The sequence below is a fragment of the Ochlerotatus camptorhynchus genome, unplaced genomic scaffold, assembly GCF_037179485.1.
Source record: "Ochlerotatus camptorhynchus isolate MF236.1 unplaced genomic scaffold, CSIRO-AGI_Acam_v1.1 ptg000094l, whole genome shotgun sequence".
NCBI lineage: Eukaryota > Metazoa > Arthropoda > Insecta > Diptera > Culicidae > Ochlerotatus > Ochlerotatus camptorhynchus.
Window position 1 is genome coordinate 5,741,881 of NW_027040584.1, and position 24,757 is coordinate 5,766,637.

Genomic DNA, 24,757 nt, shown 5'->3' on the forward strand with positions numbered 1-24,757 from the left:
ATCGCTGGCATGTAACTGTTATAATCCGAGGTGGAAAAAAAGGTACCTCGCAAGAGCAGAGAGGGGGCAGACATTGGTCGCTTGCATGTTTCTAGTGTGGTTTATTATTGCTGGGATATCATCGGTTTCTATGAAGGGTGTGTATATGTTGGTAATGCAGTATTGTTTCCACGGGGACTCAAGGACTTTGGTCTTTTTTTTCTAATGGCACGTGGTAAGGGGTTAATTACTCGAGGATTACTACGGATAATCACTTAGTAAAGATCCTATTAATAATGGCAGTGCGGCAGGTATGACACGTCAGTAACAATTTGTAATACAGGTTAATTAAGTGTGAAACAAACCACCCAAAAATAAGGCAGCATTTTCGATTGGATTACGAGTAGATTACAGTGCTGAGTCTGAGAGTGAAATAAGTTCCTTGAACAACGTTTCGGGAATTTAAAAAGATATTCTGAGGTCTTCCGAGGACATTTGGAGTTTCAAGCAGTGCTGAGATTTGTCATTGTCATTGACAGACTTTCGCGCGTATTGACGAAATTGTATTTCACATTCAGTGACTAGACTTTATCCTCAAAAAACCATTGTTAAAAACTTATTCATTTTTTCGTCAATGACAAAGATTCACCTGGTAACAAAAAGTGTAATTTTGTGCATTCTGAGTTACATTATTGTTATCCAAGACGTTCAGGACATAGATGCTTGTTCACTTTAACGGCTTAACGTAATTGTTTTGCTCAACTAATTTAAATCCGTTTCAAGTTTAGCTAATACAAAAATCTGCACATGTTCGTCACTGACAGCATTGTCATTGACAATTGACATGGTTTGCTTTGACGATGACTGTTAGGCTCAAATGAGTGACCAAAGAAAAATTTTGAACATCGCTGCGTATTGTCGAGATTTTTCAGCGCTGGTTTCAATACTTCATTTGGTGCTTTTATGGTGAAATGTGCAAAAAGATCTAGTACAAAACATGTCACAGTTATGATACAAATACTACATTACGCCTTTTTTTCGATATAAGGGCGACAATGGCGATAAGGTCCATCAGCCGTTTTTAAGCCTATTTGGCATTATAATGTCCGTTTTAACGTTGAACATTGCCATTGTACCGTTTTAACAACGATTCGATGGCCTATTCCAGGCTAAATTAGTGGTTTTGTGGTCATTTTGGTGGATTAAAGGTCATTTGTGTGTTGTAAAAGCCTTTTTACTTGACCAAATTAGTACGATTCGGCGAATTTATGACCCTTTCGGTGATTATTTTGGCGAATTTAATGATCATTTTTCCGTTTGACAGTGTAACTTGCTTATGTCAAGGCCTATTCAGAAAGAGTTGTACTAATAAAAACACAGCACAATAAAAAAAGATCAGATATTTATATGGTGATGCGGTTTGTATTTGGACCAATCCAGCATTTTAATCAACTCAAATATTTGGCATCATTGGATGTTATTCAGACCAGGCCTGGCATGGTCAGGGCCGTTTTAACCACCCTTGGGACCCCTGGTCTATTTTTTAAGGTGGGGACCTCTATGATTTGGTCTCAATTATCAAATTCTAGCGCATATGAAATACAAATACGAACATGCGACAATCCTTTTTCGTTTAAAAAAGTCTACCCAGTTTTTGTTTTAACACACTAAATGAATAAACTGAATCTACTTACGGCTCTCAAAGTTGCGAATTTATTAAAAGAAGTCTTGATATACATTTTATTCAACATTTCGTACTTAATATTCATGATCAGTAACCAATTAAGCCTGGTCTATAGCATCCCTAAATTTATTTTTTAGAACTCATTACTGAAAAGTGTCACTTTTTGATACTGTTTTGAAAAACATAATTGCCTAATTCAACCATTCCATAACAAAACGATATAGTGGTTCCAGAATTTCGTAGCAATTGGTAGTTTTTTCCTTATCGAAAAATATTAGACCCTTTTTTTATTTTCTCATTAGGGTGACCATTTCCATATTAGTGTGGTTCAAAAATCGATTTTCTCTATTTTTTTTCTCCCAAAAATGACATTTTTTTAAATCATAACTTTTAAACAACTGAGCCGATCTCAGGTTAAATGAAAGGTTATTAAAAATACTTTTTAGAATAAATATTAAAAGTTTTAAAAATTGAAGTTTTGTACAGAATAACTTTTATTGTATTTGTTTTTTATGGTTTTCATCGTTTGTATTTTTCTTCGGTTTTGAGTTACGATTTTTAGAAATTATCATGTTTAGAAATATCGCTCATTACTCCAATACGACTAGATTACCCTGCATTGATACATATTGAATGTAACATGGTTAAATTACTCACTTATTTCAATAACGCCCATTGTCTACAAACCATGAAAACCATAAAAAAAACAAATACAATCAAAGTTCTTCTGTACAAAACTTGGCATATATTTTCTGAAAAGTATTTTTAATAAACTTTCATATGATATTTCGATCATTCAAATCGGCTCAGTGGTTCAAAGGTAATGATTTTAAAAATCATTTTTTGAAAAAAAAAAGGCGAAAATCGATTTTTGGACCACCCTAACATGGAATTGTCTCCCTGATGAGAAAATAAAAAAATTCGGTCCTATGTTTTTCGATAAGCAACAAAACTACCCATTGTTACGAAATTCTGAGAACCACTATATCGTGTTGCTATTGAATGACTGAATTTGTATGACTTAAACAACAATGTCGAAAAGTCAAAGGGTAAGTCACTCAGCACATTGTGCCGAAATTATAGCTTGGGCACATCCATCGGCACAACTTCGGCTCAGTCTCGTAGGCATTTGATTGTTGAAAATAAAATAGGGCACTGCTGGTCACTGAAGTTTGTTTTAACTAGCACGTTTATTTGGAAGGCTCAATCGCGTTAGCTTTACGGAGCTGATAGTTCATTGCTCTTTGTTGGAAACCTCCCACCTTCCCACACTGTTTTCGAGCAAGAATAAAATTATACATTTCTGTACGTCAGAGTTTTTTTAACTAACTCTTATTCTAGAAACTTAATTTTAATCATAACTTGGACGTTGAATTAACTAGGTGCGAATTAACGGGAGGTTACTGTGTTCCTTTCTCAACTACCATTTTGTAATCGAGTTTATGTTTTCTTTACAGTTAGTTGGATACATTAATAAAGACTTACTAACCAAGATGGTAAATGTGAACGTCGCCTTCATCGTTGGATACAGTCAGGTTTATCGCAAAAACCGATTTGCCGTGACACATCGCAGAGTCCATCTTTAAGAAATCGAGCTTATTGCGAAGTAACCCGGCAAGTTTCATCATCATCATCATAAGTTCTTTTCTAATTATATCGGCTGCCCCACTAACGAGAGGCGGCAGTTGGTTCATTCAACAGTTCAATCAACCAGTGGAAACTAACGATTTTAAATTGGCTCACTACTTCACTAACCTATTGGTCCCAAGCAAATCGATTAACGTACCCCATTCTGAGTCAAAATTCTAGTCCTACACAATGTTTGTTTTGATTTGCTATGAAATTTTGACAGATAGAATGAGGGGTTCGTGGATTTCCTATGTTTCGAGGGGTGCACTGATTAGCTTGGGACCGAAGATAGTACCAGAGCTGAGCCAAAAAGTTGAGCACGTTTCTTCGGGACATACTAGTCTTAGAGTTAACTTTATGGTTTAATTGCCTTCCATTCCGGATAACAAAAAGGCAAATTGTTCTCAGCAACTAACATGAGTGTTCCAAGAAGAACTCTCTTCCCTGCTGTGTCCACCAAAACTTTTGCACTTTTTGTTCGCTAAGTGGTACTCGATTGCCCATCGCCACATCCGGATGGATTGTGAGAAAATGTCGTTTGAAATTAGCGTTTCTTGTTCATACGGATACCGTTTATCAATATTGATATCAATCAACTTTTTTATCCACTCCTGACTCCTGCCACTTCTTCCACTTCATCACTATATTTTTTTTTCGGCAACGATTCACGACCTTTACAACTCATCGTGTCGAATCAACTACTCCCGTTCGCGTTGAAGAATGAACTAAACGCATCTTCGTGAGGATCAACGCATGATCATCACGCTGATGCGAAAAACCATTCGCATCGTCATGAAGACTAATAGGGTGTTTACACTTATGCTATTTCACCAGTGCTAATGAGCTAGCTGCTAGCAAAAAAGCTCACTAGCATAATGTAAACAGGGCATCAGCGTCTACCAGCATGAAATTTCAGGAGCAACAGAAATTCGTGCTAGTTGGTGAGTACACTAGCGCGATTAAATCCACACAAATGTAAACACCCCATAAAGTATAAGCAGAACGCCCTCCACTGCTCGCGATGCGAACGACGAAGACAAGAAGAGCATAAAGCACGACGATTTGAGTGGTGCATCGGCACTCACATTCCTCTCTCACCAAGCATTCTTTACGATTTGCTCTTAAGTGGGCATCCACATCATTCAAGAGTTTGGCTGAGATACCGATGCTTCGAGTACCGTCGCACACGATGAACGAATATGAGAGAAATGATGCGAATATCAGTAACCTTGAGAGGAACTCAGACCAGCAGTTCACTTTTCGGTTCACTTAAGCTGGATTTAGATAGGGCAAGTCAATTGATCAAGTCAGTTGAATTCAACTGACTTGAACGCGAATTGAACGTGTAAACCATGCCATTCAACTGACTTGATCAACTCACTTGAATTGGAAAAAGTTGAACCTCGCTCAACTTTTCAAGCCAATTGAATTCAACTGAGTTGATCATTTGACTTGCCTAATCTAAACCCAGGTTTAGAGATTTAAATACGAAAAGCCACTAGACTGATTTATCCTTTCGATGTCAAACCAAAATATTAAAGGTGTCAGACATACCGGGTTGCCGGGATGGATATTTTACAAACAATCGCAACTTGCTCTATGACCGGCACAATCGGCACACTGAAAAAAAAATATGACCCAAGATTGGTGTGCGGAGTGACTTACCCCTTGCGAAAAGTACTACTTTTCAGCATTCAGTGCCGAAAAGTTCTACTTTTCGACACTCTTTTGAGTGCAAAAAAAATGTGTATGCAAGTCTCCCAAGTAACATTTTAAGTTTTATGAAATACTCAAAGCAACTATTAAACAGCATTCATAAAACCCTGGTGAAGGTTATTTTGTCATTAGTGCATCCACCAAAACCTCATTAAGACTAGAATATGTCTAGTTGGCCCATCCTGGAGAAGGTTCTGAAGGGTGTATTCTCGAAGCTCTTCAAGATTGATTTACTGCAAAAGGTTGTATGACGAACGCATTGAGAACCATTTGTAAGCAACAATAAAAACCCTTTCCGAGCCATTTTCCTTAGCCGCATGCTGAATCCACTAGAAAAGCATCAATCAAGATAGCAAAGGATTTATGAATCCGATTTTATCAAAATAATTAAAATAGAAACTGATGGTATAAAAACATTGTTGAATATCCAAAATTATTACAATAGTTCTCCTTAAGTGGCCTAGTTTTAAGTGCCATATTAAATTTTATGTGAAAATTACGTGAAAAAAGCGAAAAATTTAAGTCCACCCTCGTAAAACGTCGATTGAAAAAAAAATTCTTCAGATCGAGCCTGGCCGAGATTTTTTTTATTATTTTCGCATTTAAATGTTTACTTATTGCTAAATTTACCAAAATATAGTTATATCGAAGGAAATATAGATTGAAAATCGAAGATTGTAAAAAACAAGCAAACTAATTGTAACATGGCATGGCGGTGGCATAACAGTTGATTTTCATGGGGCATTTGTGAAAAAAGTTGTTCTGCTTTCAAGAATTCCTTAACATGGCTTTTATGAAGAAAACTTTCAGGCTGAATTGTATTTATCTAAAGCCATTTTGCTTGATCCTAACCCGTTCAGTTTGTTTATTTTTCGATAGTTGCGCTGGTAGTTTTCTCCCGATAGATTGTGAGATTGGTTACTCAGACAGTTTGCGATACTGTTGTACAACATTTCGCATTTCGAACAACTGAAAGCGCAATCGTTCCCGAAAAAGATACCCTTCTTCCGGATGGTTACAGAACTGCACCATCCAACGATGCAGAGATGTACGCTTGAATGAAATTTTCGAAGAGTTGATTCTTTCGCCGAATAAAATCGCTGCTATGGATCGAAAACCAGTTAATCTCCGCTAACTAACAGTTTCAGTGGTTTGCTGTCGGTTGTCATCTTTTCGCAAGATCTGGGGAAGGCTGGTATGTTTTTCAACTTTAGACAATGTTTTATGGCCCCGCTCAGTTTGCTCTTCTCCTTCAGATGGTCAGTCGTTGATGGTGTGCTGGTTCTTCTAAAGAAGTAAATTTTGCTGAAATTGACTTGAATTTTTCATCCTACTTCATCTATCCTTCGAGATTTCATTGTCATAAATTTTGCATTTATCAACTTTGAGGAACCAGAGTAATTGGGGAGTTAATGATGCACTTTTAAAAGCCTAAAAAGCAACAATAAATGCTTTTTGCTCTAATGCAAAACCTAATGGTTTTATGGTTGCTTTTATAATGATAGAACACGTATATAAAGTATTTCATCAAGACATTAATAAACAATTGGTACTGACGTTTATGCTTGAATTACAGAACAGTTTTAAGGAGGGATTGATAACTGTTTTGAATTTATTTTTAAAACAAGACAGTTTTTGACTTTCTTGCCAGACTATAAAATGTTTTTAAAACAGCAAAAAGCTGAATTACTAAGCAGGAATGTTTTACACTTTGAAATGCTATATTTAAACTAAATGGATTGTTCATTGCCGTTATGAAACCATCATAAATCAGAGTGGATGCTAATCGTTACTGAATTGTTACTTGGGCTTTGCAAAATTCGATTTCAACACTCGTGGTAATTATCCAGCTCGGCAAGGATAAACTACGACTCGTGTTGATTTTTTTTTTTTTTCTTTTTGCAACTTGTTGCCTTAATTGCTATTGAAATAATTTTAATCCATCTTGAGCAGTTGTTGGTCATCATTGAAATAAATATTCTGATGAGTTTTAGCACATTTGAGAAATCTAATTTCCCAAACAGAAATTTTGGTTATATCACAGCCTTTTGTTTTAAAACCTTGATTAAACTTGCAATACTAGTTGAGTTCAGATCATATGTCAATAATTAACTTGTGCAACTCATCTTCTTCTGATTTCCAGTTCTGTCTTACTAAAAACTAACCAAATGACTTTCTAGTCATAATGCATTGGATAAGAACACATACTTTGTTCTGTCCATCGGGCATCGTGGTCTCTTGCGTTGCGGTTTTATTTGCTTTTTGCTTAAGGAACTTTTACTGCTACCTAAAGCTACGACAAATTTAAACTACACTTTTCAGTGCTCAATATTACCTGCAATTTTTTTATGTATCTTGTTCGTTTCCTATTCCTCGTCGATTTTGTACCATACCCGAGGTAATCCTGCTTGGATAACGATTTGGAAAATTTCTCTTCGATCCTTCAGATTAATATTGTAATCTGCTTGGAAGTCGATTTGAATAAAAAAATTTCTGTCGCCATGGCGCCTAAGCGCAACAGAAAAGGGTAATCCCTTGATCTCCCTTCTGATGAAATTTATTTGAATAATGAATTTGATATGCTCACGGATGACGAAAATAATCCATCATTAAGGCTAAATTACAGGAAACATACATACATAGTTGAAGATGCTAATTTCAAATAACAGACTGTAGTGGTAATTTTTATACGATAGATGGAGCAGATGAAAGCATAGAGTTGATAGTTCCGTTAGAGTACGGCAGTGTGAAGATTGCATATAGATATTAGAATAGCGAGCTAGGACAACTTTTAAGGAAGGTACAAACCTACGACTGGATGCCTTCCTTCAAATAACAACTGAAGTGCGGTAAAAAACCGGTAGAACTGTTTCAAACACACCGTTGGTACTTGAGCGGGTCGGTTTTCATCTCTTTTTGCCAGTGGTGGCGGGGGGGACACCCCTCACCATCCCTCTCCAAAGGGAGAGTTTGGTAAAGAGAGATGAAAAAACCGATTTGTACCTTCCTTAAAAGTTGTCCTAGCTCGCTATTCTAATATCTATATGCAATCTTCACACTGCCGTACTATAACGGAACTATCAACTCTATGCTTTCATCTACTCCATCTATCGTATAAAAATTACCACTACAGTCTGTTATTTGAAATTAGCATCTTCAACTATGTAAATTTTATGTAGATGAACGTGTCATTGGGACTAATGGATATTTTTGGTCGCTATTGAAAATTTAGTAAATTACTGAATTTATGTATAGACCCAAATTAGGGGCATTTAGGCTGACATTACATCCATTTCCCCTACTTTAGACCAGTTCGCGTTTCGATTTCAACGATAGCAGTTCAACTCGTGCTGTGATCTGTGTGTGCATTTTTTATATAAAGTCCGGGCCAACAGTGAAGTTGGTGTTAGAAGCAAAAATGTTGTAAACATTGCTGAGCAAGCGAATGACGACGTCACTCTACCACCTCTAGTTCATACTGCAAACACTGAGATTAACGCTGGGTTAGATGACTGTCAGATACGAACAATCGTCTTCTTCTTCTTCTTATTTCCTTTATTTAACGTCGGTCTCTGTTCCGCAATCTAGTGCCAATCACCGACGGACATCGATTGCCATCCATTGACGGCAATCGAATGTGCAGGAAGGCAGTTTCCACACCTGCGTCGGATATCGCACCCATTCAACACACATGGGCCGGGACCAACGGCTTTACTTCCCTTCCGAAGGAAGACGTGACCAGAGATTTTTATGCCTCAGAAAAATCCCACCGACCTCGGCTGGGATTGAACCCAGACCCATTGGGGTGTTAGAAAGCAGTCACGCTTACCACTACACCACCGGCGCCGGCACGAACAATCGTCGCCTATACCTCGAAAAACTGGTCTCAAACGACAACAAAGCCGTAAGCAAAGATGGTTTGTTTATGTTTGGAACCAAATTCGCATCTCGATTCACATATGGAAAATCAATGAGCGTAAACAGGTGAGGCACAGTCAATTTATCATCTCTTTCGTTTTCTGGCTGATTAAATGGACAACGAAATTTGACGTCACACTCCTTCAACCGTTTAAACCGGCAATATGTTATACAGTGACAGCTGGCCCAGCACAGCAAAATAGATGATTTGAGCTCGGGACATGCTGCCTACTGTCAAACGCTGCTGTTGGTATAGGCCTTGTCACTGGCCTGGTTTAAGCAGCAGGAGCAGATATGGGAATTGTCGCGTTTGTCATTGACGCACGACAAGATACATTAAAAAATGGTCATCCTGGAAAATTCTCGTCAAACAACAATTTCTTGTCGCACGACAAGATCACCACGACAAAATCAAGAATCCATCCAGTCGCGACTATCTATTCTATTCTATATCTATTCTATATGTCACTCATTCTGTTCCCTGAGACAAAGTCTATAGGTCGTTTAAAAAGTAGGATCACGACAAGAAACCATCCCTTCTAAAACGGAGGTCAGATTTAAAAAAGGCCGGAAATAATGTTAATTTCCTTCAATATTGGTATTTCCTATTTCAGAAAAAAGTGGGAAATACTGCCAAATACCCTTCAATATGAATATTTTCGGAATCGGGATGACGTCTCGAAACCAAAAATCGATATCCAGCGCCATCTTGAAATCCAAGATGGCGGCTACCAATTTCAGAAAAAGTGGGAAATACTGTCAAATACACTTCAATGTATATATTTTCTGAATCGGGATGACGTATAGAGACCAAAAATCGATATCCAGCGCCATCTTGAAATCCAAGATGGCGGCTTCCAATTTCAGAAAAAGTTGGAAATACTGCCAAATACCCTTCAATATGTATATTTTCGGAACCGGTATGACGTCTGGAGACCAAAAATGTTGTCCAACGCCATGTTGAAATCAAAAATGGCGCTGGCTGATTTCAGAAAAAGTGGGAAACACTGCTAAATACACTTCAATATGTATAGTTTCTGAATCGGGATGACGTCCAGAGACCGAAAATCGATTTCCAGCACCATCTTGAAATCAAAGATGGTGGCAGCCGATTTCAGAAAGAGGTGGAAATACTACCAATACCCTTCAATATGAATATTATCGGAATCGGGATGACGTCTAGAACGGAAAATCGATGTCCGACGCCATTGTTTAATTTAACGTGGTGGCTCTCAGATTCTAAAAAACTGTCACATACTCCCGGACCGAAAACATTACAGATTTGACGGCTAATGAAAACTGTTATTAGAGGAGAAGAATGCACCGCGGGCGAGAATGCTGCAACACCGCACGAGATTTTATGTGGAGCGATACAGACAAGCGCGGAACAGGTTTTTCGAATGAAGAAGCGTCAGCAGGAAGACCGAGATCGCGAGGCGCTGTAAAATCTGCACCACGTAAACGACACACGGAAGTTCTACGAGAAGCTAAATAGTTCGCGCAAAGGCTACGCGCCGCAAGCCGATATGTGCAAGGACTTCGACGGTAACCTTCTCAGGAACGAGTGTGAGGTGCTCGAGAGGTGGAAGCAGTACTATAACGAGCACCTCAACGGTGATGCAGCAGAAAACGAAGGTGGCACGGCAACAGACCTTGGAGCACGCGCAGAAGACGACAGGCTACCGGCCCCTGATCTTCAAGAAGTTGAGGAGGAGATCGGTCGGCTGAAGAACAACAAAGCAACTGGTGTAGATCAACTACCAAGTGAGCTATTGAAATACGGTGGTGAAGCACTGGCTAGAGCGCTGCACTGGGTAATTGCCAAGATTTGGGAGGAGGGGATATTACCGGAGGTGTGGATGGAAGGTGTCGCATGCCCATCTACAAAAAGGGCGGCAAGTTGGATTGCTGTAACTACCGCGCGATCACACTGCTGAGCGCCGCCTACAAGTTACTCTCCCAAATTCTATGCCACCGCCTGTCACCATTTGCAAGAGAGTTCGTGGTGGGATTTATGGGTGCTCGCGCTGCCACGGACCAAATTTTCGCGATTCGGCAGGTTCTGCAGAAATGCCGCGAATACAACGTGTCCACATATCATTCGTTCATCGATTTCAAATCCGCATACGACACAATCGATTGAGATCAGCTATGGCAGATTATGCACGAGTACGGATTTCCGGATACAAGGACGCGATTGGTCAAGGCGACGATGGATCGAGTGATGTGCGTTGTTCAAGTATCGGGGATAATCTCGAGTCCCTTTGAATCTCGGAGGAGGTTACGGCAAAGTGATGGACTTTCGTGTCTGCTATTCAACATCGCGTTTGAAGGTGTCATCAGAAGAGCTGGGATAGACACGAAGGGCACGATCTTCAGGAAGTCCATCAAGCTTCTAGGCTTCGCCGATGACATCGACATCATGGAACGAAGCTTTGAGACGATGACGGAAACGTACATCAGACTAAAGGCTGAACCTAGGTGGATTGGACGCGTCGAAGGCGAAATGTATGCGAGGAAGAGGTTCTAGGGAAGACAATCTTAGCCTCCCAACCCGAGCTAAGATTGACGGTGACGAAATCGAGGTGTTCGACGAGTTCGTGCATTTGGGCTCACTGGTGACCGCTGAAAATGATACCTACAGATTACCTGCATTATGGCAGGTAATCGTGCCTACTTTGGACTCCGGAGGACGCTCCGGTCGAATATAATTCTCCGCCGCACGATTAGACCGGTGGTCCTCTACGGCAACGAGAGCTGGACAATGCTCGTGGTGCTGCGTACCATCTACGGTGAAGTGCAGATCGATGACGGAACGTGGAGGAGGCGAATGAACCACGAATTGCACCAGCTACTGGAAGAACCAACCATTGATCTGAAAAAATGGGAACCCTAAGGGACGGCCCCAGTGCAGTGGTTATCATCCATACCAGTCACGCCAAAGTCACGAGTTCAAATCTCATCCCCGGACACGTCACGAATGACCCCAAATAAATAAATAAAAATATGAACCGTGTAGGTTCTCCTCGTAATTGAGTCGTGTCTATGTGAGCTTTTCAATCGGTTGAAGCATGCCTTTTGATTTTATGAAGAAGATGCACACATTTCACAATAAATTGACAGCTTGAACTGTGAGACGAAAAGTCTTACAAATATCTCCACGCTAGTCAGCGGGATTACCAAACATTGGAAAGTTTATATCATTTCCACTGCCAGAATGGGTTTTCTCAGATGGGATAGGTTTTATAATAATTGTGAAAAACGGGGCTAAAAATCCAAATGGAACATAAGCGAATAAAATACTAAAACTGGACACTAGAATAAAACAATACAATTTGCCGTTGCCATACCATACGAGCCACACTATCATAATTTAATAAGTAACTCTGTTGTTAAGGTGAATCCTTGCAGGGCCCTTTTCCTCAATACATTTAATAAGGGAAAATATTAAGGATTTGTAAATGTACACACGTCAAAATTACTATTGTTACACGTGACGTAATTCATATTTGACGTTCGTCGTGGAACGTACTCAAACATGTCATGTGAAATTAAGTGTTCCGAAATCGAAACATACGGATTTCGACGAAACGTACGTTTGATTGAATGTATTTGCTCGTCTCTTTCAACTAAGTCTTATGCCATAAAGCTGGGTTTAGATGATTCAAGTCAATTGATCAACTCAGTTGAATTCAATTCGCTTGAAAAGTTGAGCCTGGTCCAACTTTTTTCAATTCAAGTGAATTGATCAAGTCAGTTGAATGGCATGGTTTACACGTTCAATTCACGTTCAAGTCAGTTGAATTCAACTGACTTGATCAATTGACTTGCCCTGTCTAAGCCCAGCTTAAGGGCCACTTACATTTGTTAGTATAAGGGGGGCAAAATTTCCATAACTCTAGATAGAGCTGGAATTAGGGCATAACAGCCTTTGTAAACAATGACTTCTCTCGTTGATTTCAAAGAATTCAAGGCATGCCTACACAAACCAACATATCCATCGAGTAGGAGAAGTCTTTCCCTACTAGATGGTGATGTTGATTTGCCAGGGAGAGCCATGACTTTCGAGAAATCCTCGAGAGAAGTCATTGTTTACAAAGGCTGTTACGCCCTAATTCCAACTCTATCTAGAACTTTTCGTAGTGTGTATTTGACTGAAACTAACAGTGAATGTTTGCTGTGATTTATAGATCTATAAATCCAACATTTGAATTGCATGAAAAAGGACTCTGCGAGGAAACAATTAAACCTTATTATAGTAATTGGAGTATTTACAAGACTTACTCTTTTTAATTGTATTAGTTGATTGTGAAATGATTAAATATGGGTTGTATTTTATCTATCTCTGGGTTTTATGTATGAGTGAAATGACGTATAACGAAGAGAGGGCATCTCTACCAGAGGCTATACAATTAAAATGGAATGAGTTACTAAATATCATGACGGGAGCGATACTAAGGTATGAAGAAGAGTAAATATTTCAACCAAGCTGAAGATAAATAGCCTCAGGACACAATTTCAACCAGTAAAGAACAGGCGCTATCTAAATTCGAAACACTCGAAATGTGTCCCGTCGGTTCTGAACATTTTGAAACTAGCATATTATAGGAAATCGGAAATTCCCGCACTAGAGAAGAAAACAGGAAAAAGTCTCTAATCAAAGAATGGGGGGGGGGGGCACAGGGCGATGTGTGTGAAGAGGTACAACGGTCGGTACATTGGTATTAGCTCGCTCTCTGTCTCGCGCACCTTCTCGCTCGTTTGTGGTTCGTTTTTTATGCACGGTGGGTACCGCCTGATGGTGGCTGCTGCTACTGGTGGCGGCGGCGGCGGCGGCCTGCGCAGCTTTCAGTGCACCCATCGAGAGGGACTTGCGCGGTGGCTCGATTACCGAATCCTCCCGGCCAGACGGCCCACCGGCCCCCTTGATCGCCCTGCGCACGTTGGGCCACACGAACTGCAGGCGATACTCTGTGCTCAATTTGCTAATAGTTTTTTTGAATAGGCCACTAGACTCACCCGGCTGCAATTTGGTTCGTACGGTCGTATCGGATGTTGTATGTGTGGCCGCGGGGAAGAAAGAGAGAAAAGGAAGAACAAGAAAATGGGAGAATGCGATTAGTTGGATATTGCAATTTTATTTTTTGATATGTTTTATGATGTGTGTGTTTGAGAACATTTCTTAATACTAAAACAATTTCAGTCCGGTTCTTTGTGGGAAGTTTCACTTTCTTTTTAAGTTTGTTGCAGATTCAGACTGAAATTTCTTAACTAACATAAATGACTTGAAGTATTTCAAGCATACGAGGGAAACCTTAAACACAGTCCATCAATTATATTTAACAAATTTTGTACATCAATTCCGCTTGGGATCACCTAGAATGCATCCAGTGTCTCTCATATGTCGATGATTCATGATGAATGTAATGCGATCGATACATCTTCTTTGGAAGTTAATACTCGGATAAACAAAACATACGACAAACAAAACGGTTGAACTGAAAATTTAAAACCAAACTGATAACAAACAACTTGTTCCGCGTGAGTAACTGCAAAACAGAAGCTTCAAATAGAAAACAGATACAGAGGCAGTTTTCTTACGACATCAAAAGCAATATCAAGATGGCAATGGGTGTAAAGTATCTTAAAAGTAACAATCCAGGACGCACTCAACCAAAATCATAGGTGCACTCTTACTGAAAGCTGTCCAATCTTCTATACAATTCTCACACCAAAGGTTCATAATTCTCGAACAAAGCATTCTGCCATCGGTGGTAAAGTCAGTGGTGTACAAGTGTCAGTGTGTTGAAGGGTGTTTCACACAGCCACTCACTCTCACGCTCTATACAGGGAAGCCGGCCCATAACATCATACAACAAATTCATCAACATCGACGTCGGCGGACTGAGACCGTCGGCGGTGTCCTACCTGTTCCTGCGCCCTGACCTCGACCGAGACCGGCTCGTGCGCGATTCCGTTAGCGATTCCGGTTCCGGTCGGTAGCCGTCCGTTGGCGACCCCTGGTGGTCCTTCCGATTTACTGCGACGGGAAGGGGTCGTTCCGCGTTCTTCAGACTGTAATTAAAATGAATACATATTGCTTGTTTTTTCGGTTCTCTGAGTTTGGATCGGGTTTTTAATTTATTTTCGAATTTTTCCAAATGGTCGAGTTGGGGTTGGGGTACAAAATAGAAAATATGTTCTGTTTTTAATTGTAAGGGTTTGTCTTAAAATTTGGGTATGTATTGGCAGAAACTGTACTCTCAAATCGAAATGGTTTTTAAAGACGAAGCGATAAACAATAAAAGGCAAAAACTGGCATCTGTAATAATTGCGATTGTGTTGTGAACTTTTTATGTGGTGTGTATGTTTTTCATGGAAATGAAATAAATTATGTAAATATCTAATCAAAAGCCGAGTTTTCATTAATGATAACGTAATGATTTAGGCGATGCAATTGTTTCGGAACAAGAGAGATCTCATAATAAATAAAATATAAGCAAAGTTATTTTCAAATCAGATTCTTAGAGGTCTTGAGCACCTTTATTAACATGAGTTGTTTTTTGTGACGATTGTTTAAGATTCCATAATGCATGCATTTTATAAATTTTAGCGAGTAGGATAGAGAGAAAACTTCGGCCTAACCGCCTAATTCCGTCATGTTGAACATATAGAGGTAAAGCTTGAGTCATTTATTTATTTATTTATTAATTCATCTGATAAAGTTGTCCTAATGAATAAACTACTCGTTATCTTAAATAAGGTTCAGTCTTCTTACTCTATTCACAAATTGAGGTGTGGACATACCAAAATCAAACGCGGACTCGACGGATACAAATATACGAAGCATTGCACAAATAGGCTGGTTGTAGCCATACAGAGTACGATGAAAGCTCGGTTGCATCAGGGATTGCTGACGTAACATCCTACCTGAAGCATGGAAATCAAGCAGTGACAGAAGATGAGAGCAATCGACGTCACCGTTGAGTAATTTAGCTATAAACGTAGTCTGTTGTGGCTTACGTCTTCGATCAAACATTTGGAGGTCAAGCAGACGGCATCTATCGGGATACGCTGGAAGGTTCAAAGGATCACGCCACAGCAATAGCGTGCACAGGAATCTTGTTAAGGAGGAGCAATTTTTTTTATGGTGCATTCAACCTGGGTATGGGGAGTACTCCAAAGTGCGTGGTGGATGGTGCTATCCACCCACCACTGTTTTCCTACTGTTCAATTCAGCTAATTTTATTTATTTTTTGCTCTTGTGGTGGTTCATCTTCTTCAATGCAAACTGCTTTTAGACAGCCAATGGAAATTGGCAATTTAATCCCATCGACGATGTCGATAATGATCGGTTCGTTAAAAAGTTGTGATAGTAGGCTTTTAACCGAAATGATACATTTGCTGCAATATTGTTGCCTTGGTGGTTGGATTCAACTGAAGTCACGTCAGATGATGGTAATAGCACCGACAAACCGACATGAATGACCAATAAGAATCGCATTCTCCTTTCGCATGTAAACAGTGCGCATAGCAGTGAACAAACAAAGTACATGGTTTTAAAAAATTTCCACGCTTCCATACTACCAACATGGGTATCACTGCGATTTTGTTTGCCCAGCAAGTCGGTCGCTGTCTTCCAATTTCTGAACCCTGTAGAAATCGGATCGTCGAGCGAAATGTTTGATTGTGTAGAATTGGTTCTGAAAATCGAGAATAACATAGAAAATAGTTTTTGAAGTTTCTACAATTTCTTGGAAGTTTCATAAAGTTACAGTTGGAATAATATGTTGATAGAAAAATATTGTAATAATTTTTTGCGTCATGCTCTTCTTTACAGGTTAAAAATCTAAACCAATAAAAATATATTCTTCAGTTACCTTTCTAAAATTTTCTGCAGTACTTGGAACTGTCCTCAGAATTCAATTTCCTGAGGTTCTTCTCCGATTTTTTAGAAATCTCCTAAGAGCTCTTTTTAAATTCTTCTCAGAGGTCCACTGAAATTATATTTAGAACTCTTCACTTTTCTCAGAACACTTTGGAACTAAAATTCTTTTAGAGTTTCAGAAATTTTTACTGGAATTAAGTAGAAATTATCCTCAGAATTCGCTTGAAATTTTGCTTGAAATCCCTTTGGAATTTCACTCAAAATTGTCACGGCATTCTTTTCGAAATTTTCTTGGAATTATCTGCAGGATTAACATGGAATCATCCTCAGAAATCTTTTATTTTGGAACTGTCTACAGAATTCAATACCCTTGAGGTTCTTCTAGGAAGTCAAGTTTAAGTTGTCCGTCCATTCACCAAAACGTTGTAGTTTTTCTACCAGAAATGTTCAATAAAACTTGCCCCTTCATTCACCAGAACTGTGCAATTTTTACATCAGGAATTTTCAATTCAGCTTGCCCCTCCAGACAGCAGATTGTTGCAAATCTAACACCGTAAATTTTCAATACAAACTTGCCCCCAGGAGATTTTAAACCAGAAAATTTCAATTGAACAGAAGGATGCAAATTTTCCACCGTAAATGTTCAATAAAAATTGCTTCTCCAATCTTCTTATTGGTGCAGATTTCCTTTTTCCATTTTCCACCAGACATTTTCAATATAGCTTGCTTCTCCTATCATCAAAATGTTGCAGGTTTTTCACCAAATAAAGCTGCCCCTATTTACAGATTTTTTATCATAAATTTTCAGTAAAGCAGCTTTCCTCCAGTGATGGGCAACTGAACCAACCGGTGCGCACCGTGTGCTGGTTCGTGTTCAAAAAATACTCCTGTGTTTATGTAAGCGTGTACCCTGGTTCGGTTGAGTTTTAGTGTACCAGTGTGTTCTAAATCAAAACTGTGTGCCGGTTTTCGAGTTGATATTCAGAACCGCAGCTTGAAAACCGAAAACCGGTGTGCTAGAATTTTGGTTTTGGTACACGAGATATAAACGGTGTGCAGGGTTCAATTATATGTTACCAAAACCGGGTATACCGTTCTTGGTTCGGAACATTGGCAAGAATTAAATAGCAGTGCTCCCAAAACGGTGAGTAAAATATTTGTACCAAGCGACAGTTATTAATTCAATTGCCAAATATTTTGATAGACAATATTGGTAGCGAAGGAACTAGAAATCATTTTGAAGTCTGACAAATACCCTTCGATATGGGTATTTTTGGAGTCCGCGTGACGCCTATAGTCTGAAAATCGATAACCGATACCTTCTTGAAATCCAGAAGGCGGCATCCTGTTGCAGATAAACTGAGAAATCCTGTCAAATACCCTTCGATATGGGTATTTCTGGAATCGGGGTGACGTATAAATACCGGAAATCAATGTCTGACGCCATTTTGAAATCCAAGATGGCGGCTTACGGTTGTAGGAAAACTGGGAAACACTAGCAAATACCCTTCAATATGGGTATTTTCGGAATCGAGATGACGTATATAGACCGGATATCAATGTCAGACCCCTAATAAACGTGTACTATATACTGACGATATCTTAGATGGTGCGACCATACCACATAAAATTGGGATGATATCCCGAATTGGTGGTTAGGCGCATCTTATGGTTATTGTTTATGCGGGACACCATTAATTAATTTATTTATCTTTATTAGGGAGGCTTTCAGCCTGGGGCTGGTTCGCCTCCAATGTCAGACACCATCTTGAAATCCAATATGGCGGCTTCTGGGTATAGAAAAACTGGGAAGTAATGTCAAATACCCTTCAATATGGGTATTTTCGGAATCGGGGTGATGTCTAGAGACTGGAAATCAATTTCTGACGCCATTTTGAAATCCAAGATGGTGGCTTCTGGTTGTAGAAAAACTGCGAAATACTGTCAAATACCCTTCAATATGGGTATTTTTGGTATCGGGATGACGTATAAAGACCGGAAATCATTGACAGACACCATCTTGAAATCCAAGATGGCGGCTTCCGGTTGTAGGAAAACTGGAAAATACTAGCAAATACGCTTCAATATGGGTATTTTCGGAATGGGATGACCAATTTAGACCGGATCCAATATGGCAACTTCCGGTTATAGGAAAACTGAGAAATAGTAGCAAATACCCTTCAATATGGGTATTTTTGGAATCAGGATGAGGTTTATAGATCGGATATCAATGTCAGACACCATCTTGAAATCCAAGATGGCGGCTTCCGGTTATAGAAAAACTGGGAAATAATGTCAAATATCTTTCAATATGGGTATTTTTGGAATCGGGGTGATGTCTAGAGAGTGGAAATCAATGTCAGACGCCATTTTGAAATCCAATATGGCGGCTTCCGGTTTTAGAAAAAAACTGGGAAATAATGCCAAATATCCTTCACTATGGGTATTTTTGGAATCAGGATGACGTATACATACCCGAAATCAATGTCTGACGGCATCTTGAAATCCAAGATGGCGGCTTCTGGTTATAGAAAAACTGGAAAATAATGTCAGATATCCTTCAATATGGGTATTTTCGGAATGGGATGACCAATTTAGACCGGATCCAATATGGCAACTTCCGGTTATAGGAAAACTGAGAAATAGTAGCAAATACCCTTCAATATGGGTATTTTTGGAATCAGGATGAGGTTTATAGATCGGATATCAATGTCAGACACCATCTTGAAATCCAAGATGGCGGCTTCCGGTTATAGAAAAACTGGGAAATAATGTCAAATATCTTTCAATATGGGTATTTTTGGAATCGGGGTGATGTCTAGAGAGTGGAAATCAATGTCAGACGCCATTTTGAAATCCAATATGGCGGCTTCCGGTTTTAGAAAAAAACTGGGAAATAATGCCAAATATCCTTCACTATGGGTATTTTTGGAATCAGGATGACGTATACATACCCGAAATCAATGTCTGACGGCATCTTGAAATCCAAGATGGCGGCTTCTGGTTATAGAAAAACTGGAAAATAATGTCAGATATCCTTCAATATGGGTATTTTTGAAATCAGGATGACGTATAAAGACCGGAAATCAATGTCTGACGCCATTTTGAAATCCAATATGGCAGCTTCCGGTTGTAGAAAAACTGGGAAATAATGTCAAATATCCTTCAATATAGGTATTTTTGGAATCGGGATGACGTATAGAGACTGGAAATCAATGTCTGACGCCATCTTAAAATCCAAGATGGTGGCTTCTCGTTGTAGAAAAACTGGGAAATACTAGCAGATACCCTTAATATGGGTATTTTTGGAATCGGGATGACGTGTAAAGTTTTTTTCCCAGTTTTAATCTAACCAGAAGCCGCCATCTTGGATTTCAAAATGGCGTCAGACATTGATTTCCGTTCTCAAGACGTCATCCTGATTCCAAAAATACCCTATACCCTATACCCTATAAAGGGAAGCCGCCATATTGGATTTAAAAATGGCGTCAGACATTGATTTCCGGTATATATACGTTATCCTGATTCCAAAAATAATAGACATATTGGAGGATATTTGGCTTTATATCCCAGCTTTCCTACAACCGGAAACCGCCATCTTGGATTTCAAAATGGCGTCAAACTTTGATATCCGGTATATATACGTCATCCTGATTTCAAAAATACCCATTGTGAAGGATATTTGGCATTATTTCCCAGTTTTAATCTAACCAGAAGCCGCCATCTTGGATTTCAAAATGGCGTCAGACATTGATTTCTGGTATATATAAGTCATTTTGATTCCAAAAATACCCATATTGAATGATATTTGGCATTATTTCCCAGTTTTAATATAACCGGAAGCCGCCATCTTGGATTTCAAAATGGCGGCAGACATTGATTTCCGGTTTCAAGACGTCACCCTGATTCCGGAAATACCCATTTTGAAAGGTATTTGACAGGTGTTTAAAGGTGTTTCAATTTTTTTCTTTAACCGGAAGCCGCTATCTTGAATTTCAAGGTGGCGTTGGTTGACGATTTCCGATCTCCACGTCACACCGATTCTGGAAATACCCACATTGCGTAATACATCATTTGAATTCACAGTTTTTCTGTATTCAAAAACCGCTATTTCGACTTGACACTGCATAATATTATTCATCAAATACAATTTCTGTTTAGTTATCTGCCATCACTGGCAATTCTGAATAATGCGCACCACGCACATAAACACACAACAGTACCGGATCGGTTCTTGAATTCAAAACATCATCCTTGTGAACACAGAACACCGGTACTGGAAAATCAGAACCGCACCGTGTGCAGCGAACTGGTGAACACGGTGCGGTGTTACTTGCAACTATCAAACCGAACCGACAGCAGCACCATACACTCGGTACAACAGATCAGCACACTGGTTATGCTTTAGAAAACCGTACCGGTGATGTACCGGTGTTTTGCCCATCACTGCTTTCCTCCAATTATCAGAATGGTGAAAATTTTACACCAGAAATTATAATCATATAATTATATTATAATTGTTTCTCTATTCAGCAGAAGGATGCAAGTTTAAGACCAAAAAATTTCCGAAAAGCTTGCCCATCCGTTCACCAGAACGGTGCAGATTTTCCACCAGAAATTTTCAATACAGTTTAATTTTAAATAAAGCATGTGCCTACATTTACCAGACCAGTGCATGTATTCCATCCGAAATTTTCTGTTCATTTCATATATCAGAGTGATACAAATTTTGCACCAGAAACATTCAATTAAGCATGCTCCTCCAGAAGGGTGCACCAAAAATTGTCAGTGAAGTTTGTTTCACCATGCACCTTTATGGTGCAATTTTCAGGCTTTGCCTCTTCATGCACCAGAATGGTGCAAATTTTCCACCATAAATTTTCAATGAAGCTTGCATTCATAAGAACAATGCAAATTATGCACCCGAAAAATGAATAAACCTTGCTTCTACATTCACCACAGTGTTGCGAACTTTCCACCAGAAATTTTCAGTTAAATGTGTACCTTCAAATTTTTAGCGTGATTCAATTTTTCCACCAGAGTTATTCATTTATGTTACATCAAAGTTCATCAAAGTTCCCTATGACTCGCGAACTTTTCCCTTGGTGAACTTCGTGAAATATCGCGAACTTTTCCAACACTGCTTGGAACGTAGTGAACTGAATGGGCTGTAGTTATACATTTCTTTATGACCAGCTTTTCAATGTTTCTGTCTTCATGACAGCCTTCACAAACCGACGACATCCCTCAGCTTACCCAAGTGGCTGTCACGAAAAGGCTGTCACGAGACATTATATACAATTGAAACCCAAAAAAAAATATTCCGAACAGACATGTCGGCTCAAAGTCGGATGAATAGAAAGTAAATTTATGATCGACTTCGGAAAAATGTCGGGTCAATGTTGGGTCAATTATGTGTATATGTCGGGTCAATATCGGGCCAAATTTTTTTAAAGACAGCAGCAACGAATCGGCAGTTTGGTGGACTGCTTGTTGTATGTACGAGGAACGTTACGAATGACCATCCAAGGCTGTCATAGCCGAACGAACTAAATACATGATTAAGAACGAGCTGTCGTGTACTGCACAAGCTCAATCGCAAGGCTGTCGGAGGAAAAAGAAAGCAACAGCCGTTGTAATACTGCCATGAAGCGGTAATTTTGGTATGCCTACTCCCAACCACGATAGCTTGCAGAGCAACACTTTATGATCAATTTGGTCAAAAACCGCCTTTAAAGTCTGGAACGAATTTGTAAGTTGAGTGTATATACAATGGTTGCTGTGATGAGTTTTCACCGTTTGCTCTCCAGTTTTCAAAATGACGTCCAAGCAATAAGAGCAGAGTGTCAAAATTTTGCTCGCGCAGCAAGAGAATCCACCGTTCTCACACGCCAAGTTGGCAAAATTGCTGTATGTGGCCAAATCGACCGTGACAAACGTTTTAACGACCGCCAGGAAGCCTGGAATCCGGACGTGGCAGCGACGACGAAGAAGGTGGTGGTGAAATATAAGCGGAATCCTAACCTCTCCATCCGGGACGTCACTGGCAAGCTCAAAATCTCCCATACTTCTGTGAAGCGGGCCAATAAACGAGCCGGGTTGCTTATACACCAAATTTAAATCGCTGAACATCAGCACAATTTTGCTGATTTTAGACTTGATGAAAGATCAGCAAACATTCCAGCAAAATAATGCTGCTGATTTTTTCAGCAATTCCAACTTCTGTCAAAATGACAACCTTTTACTGAAAATCAGCAATATTTCTTTACTGATCTTTCAGCACTTAAAAATTTTGACATTTGGCAGCATTTTGCTGATTAAACAATTAAATTCAGTAAATCGAATTTGTTTTCACTACATGAGCTTCAAGCTTCTGTAAATATACGAATAATAAAGATAAAATCGTCAGACTCCTTTCCAAGTATCGTTTATTAAATATAACCAGTGTCCGAGCCAGTGTCCTTACCTACATAATTTTATCTATTTTGTAGTTTTTTAGCTCTTCCTCTTCCGGCTGTTTGAATGGTGGTGTACGAATGCAAAAATACTTGCGACTGTGATGCTAACAGTTTGACAGCTCTTTTACTGGGTGTTAGTTTATGTTAGCTGATGTTTTTAGTAAAAATATCGTTTGCTGTTTTTCAGTAAAGCATTGGATTGCTGGTCATGATCCAGCAATCCGTTTTACTGATATTGAAAACCTAAATTTGGTGTGTTGACGTTTAGAAAAAGGTGAAGGTGGCGATCCGAGATTACAAACAAAACACGTCGACAAAGCAGCGGTTTCGAAAGCTGTATACGAATCTGCTCACAAAGTTCAACTGTGTCGTCATGCACGAGGAAACTTATGTGAAGGTGGATTTCAAGCAGCTTCCGGGACATAAGTTTTATATCCCATCAGGAAAAGGGAAGGTGGCTGAAATTTTCAAAACCATCAACTATCGAAGTTCCCAAAAAAATATCTCGTCTGGCAGGCCATATGTACGTGTGGTCTAAAAAGCGGCATTTTCATTACTACGGGAACCATCAATCAAAAGATCTACGTCCAAGAGTGTCTGGAAAAGTGGCTGCTATCATTCCTAAAGCAACATAATAGACCTGTGATGTTCTGGCCGGACTTGGCGAGCTGCCTCTATGGGAAAAGACAATCGAGTGGTACGATGCGAATAACGTGGTTGTGGTACCCAAAGACCACAACGCTCCCAACAGCCCAGAACACCGCCTTATCGAATGGTATTGGGCCTCGGTCAAACGGAATCTCAAAAAAACTAATAAATCCATGGAAAACGAGCAGCAGTTTAAATCTAACTGGCGTTCGGCGGCGAATAAGGTCCATGAGAACACTGTGCAAAATTTAATGGACGGGGTTAAGCGGAAGGTATGGCAGTTCGGATTTGGCAAACCAAAAAATAAACGAACATTTTTTCCTTTAAATATATGAACTGAACTACCAAAAGAAAAATAAGAAGATTTTTGTGTTTGACTGAAAGAAACGATTTTTTTGTCAACCAATTTTTGCTCGTTCCAGTCTTTAGGTCCGTAAAGATTACGTCAACCTGTGCTTTATCTTCCATAGCCGAAAACAGGTAGTAGTTAGAATCAGCAAGCTAGTAGCCACAGACCTTCCGGAAATAAATCCACGTTGATCTAACGAAATGTATTTTTTTGTTAAAAGAAGTTACACTTGATATAAGCCGCGAACGGAAAATTAATTTTGAACACTCACGTGGAAAATCGCGAAGTCGTTGAAATTGACTAAATTGACCGGGTGCAGCGTTTGCGTGAGTGGCATACTATCGATCGGCAGGATCATAGCAAGAGGAACTAAGCGCCGTCAGAAGGATTCGTCAGCGAGAAGAATTTGGATCTTTTCGGGCCAGTACGCAACCAAACTGGACAGAATCTAGTGGCCTGGACGGTGTACAATTAGGTTCTTACAAAAT

At 39.4% G+C, this 24,757-nt stretch overlaps 1 protein-coding gene across 11 annotated transcripts in view; it reads right to left on the minus strand.

Annotated features, from left to right (window-relative positions):
- Positions 1–24,757, minus strand: part of LOC135698743 (uncharacterized) — a 161,364-nt gene that overhangs the window by 30,112 nt on the left and 106,495 nt on the right. For 9 of the 11 annotated variants that reach the window (XM_065218854.1, XM_065218853.1, XM_065218859.1 and 6 more), the window contains 2 exons: positions 14,855–15,001; positions 13,676–13,949 (listed from right to left, as the gene is read on the minus strand). In XM_065218854.1, coding sequence (XP_065074926.1) covers positions 13,676–13,949; positions 14,855–15,001 — 421 coding nt within the window. The remainder of the gene's footprint in view (positions 1–13,675; positions 13,950–14,854; positions 15,002–24,757) is intronic. The other 2 variants (XM_065218857.1, XM_065218856.1) reach the window with 1 other exon arrangement.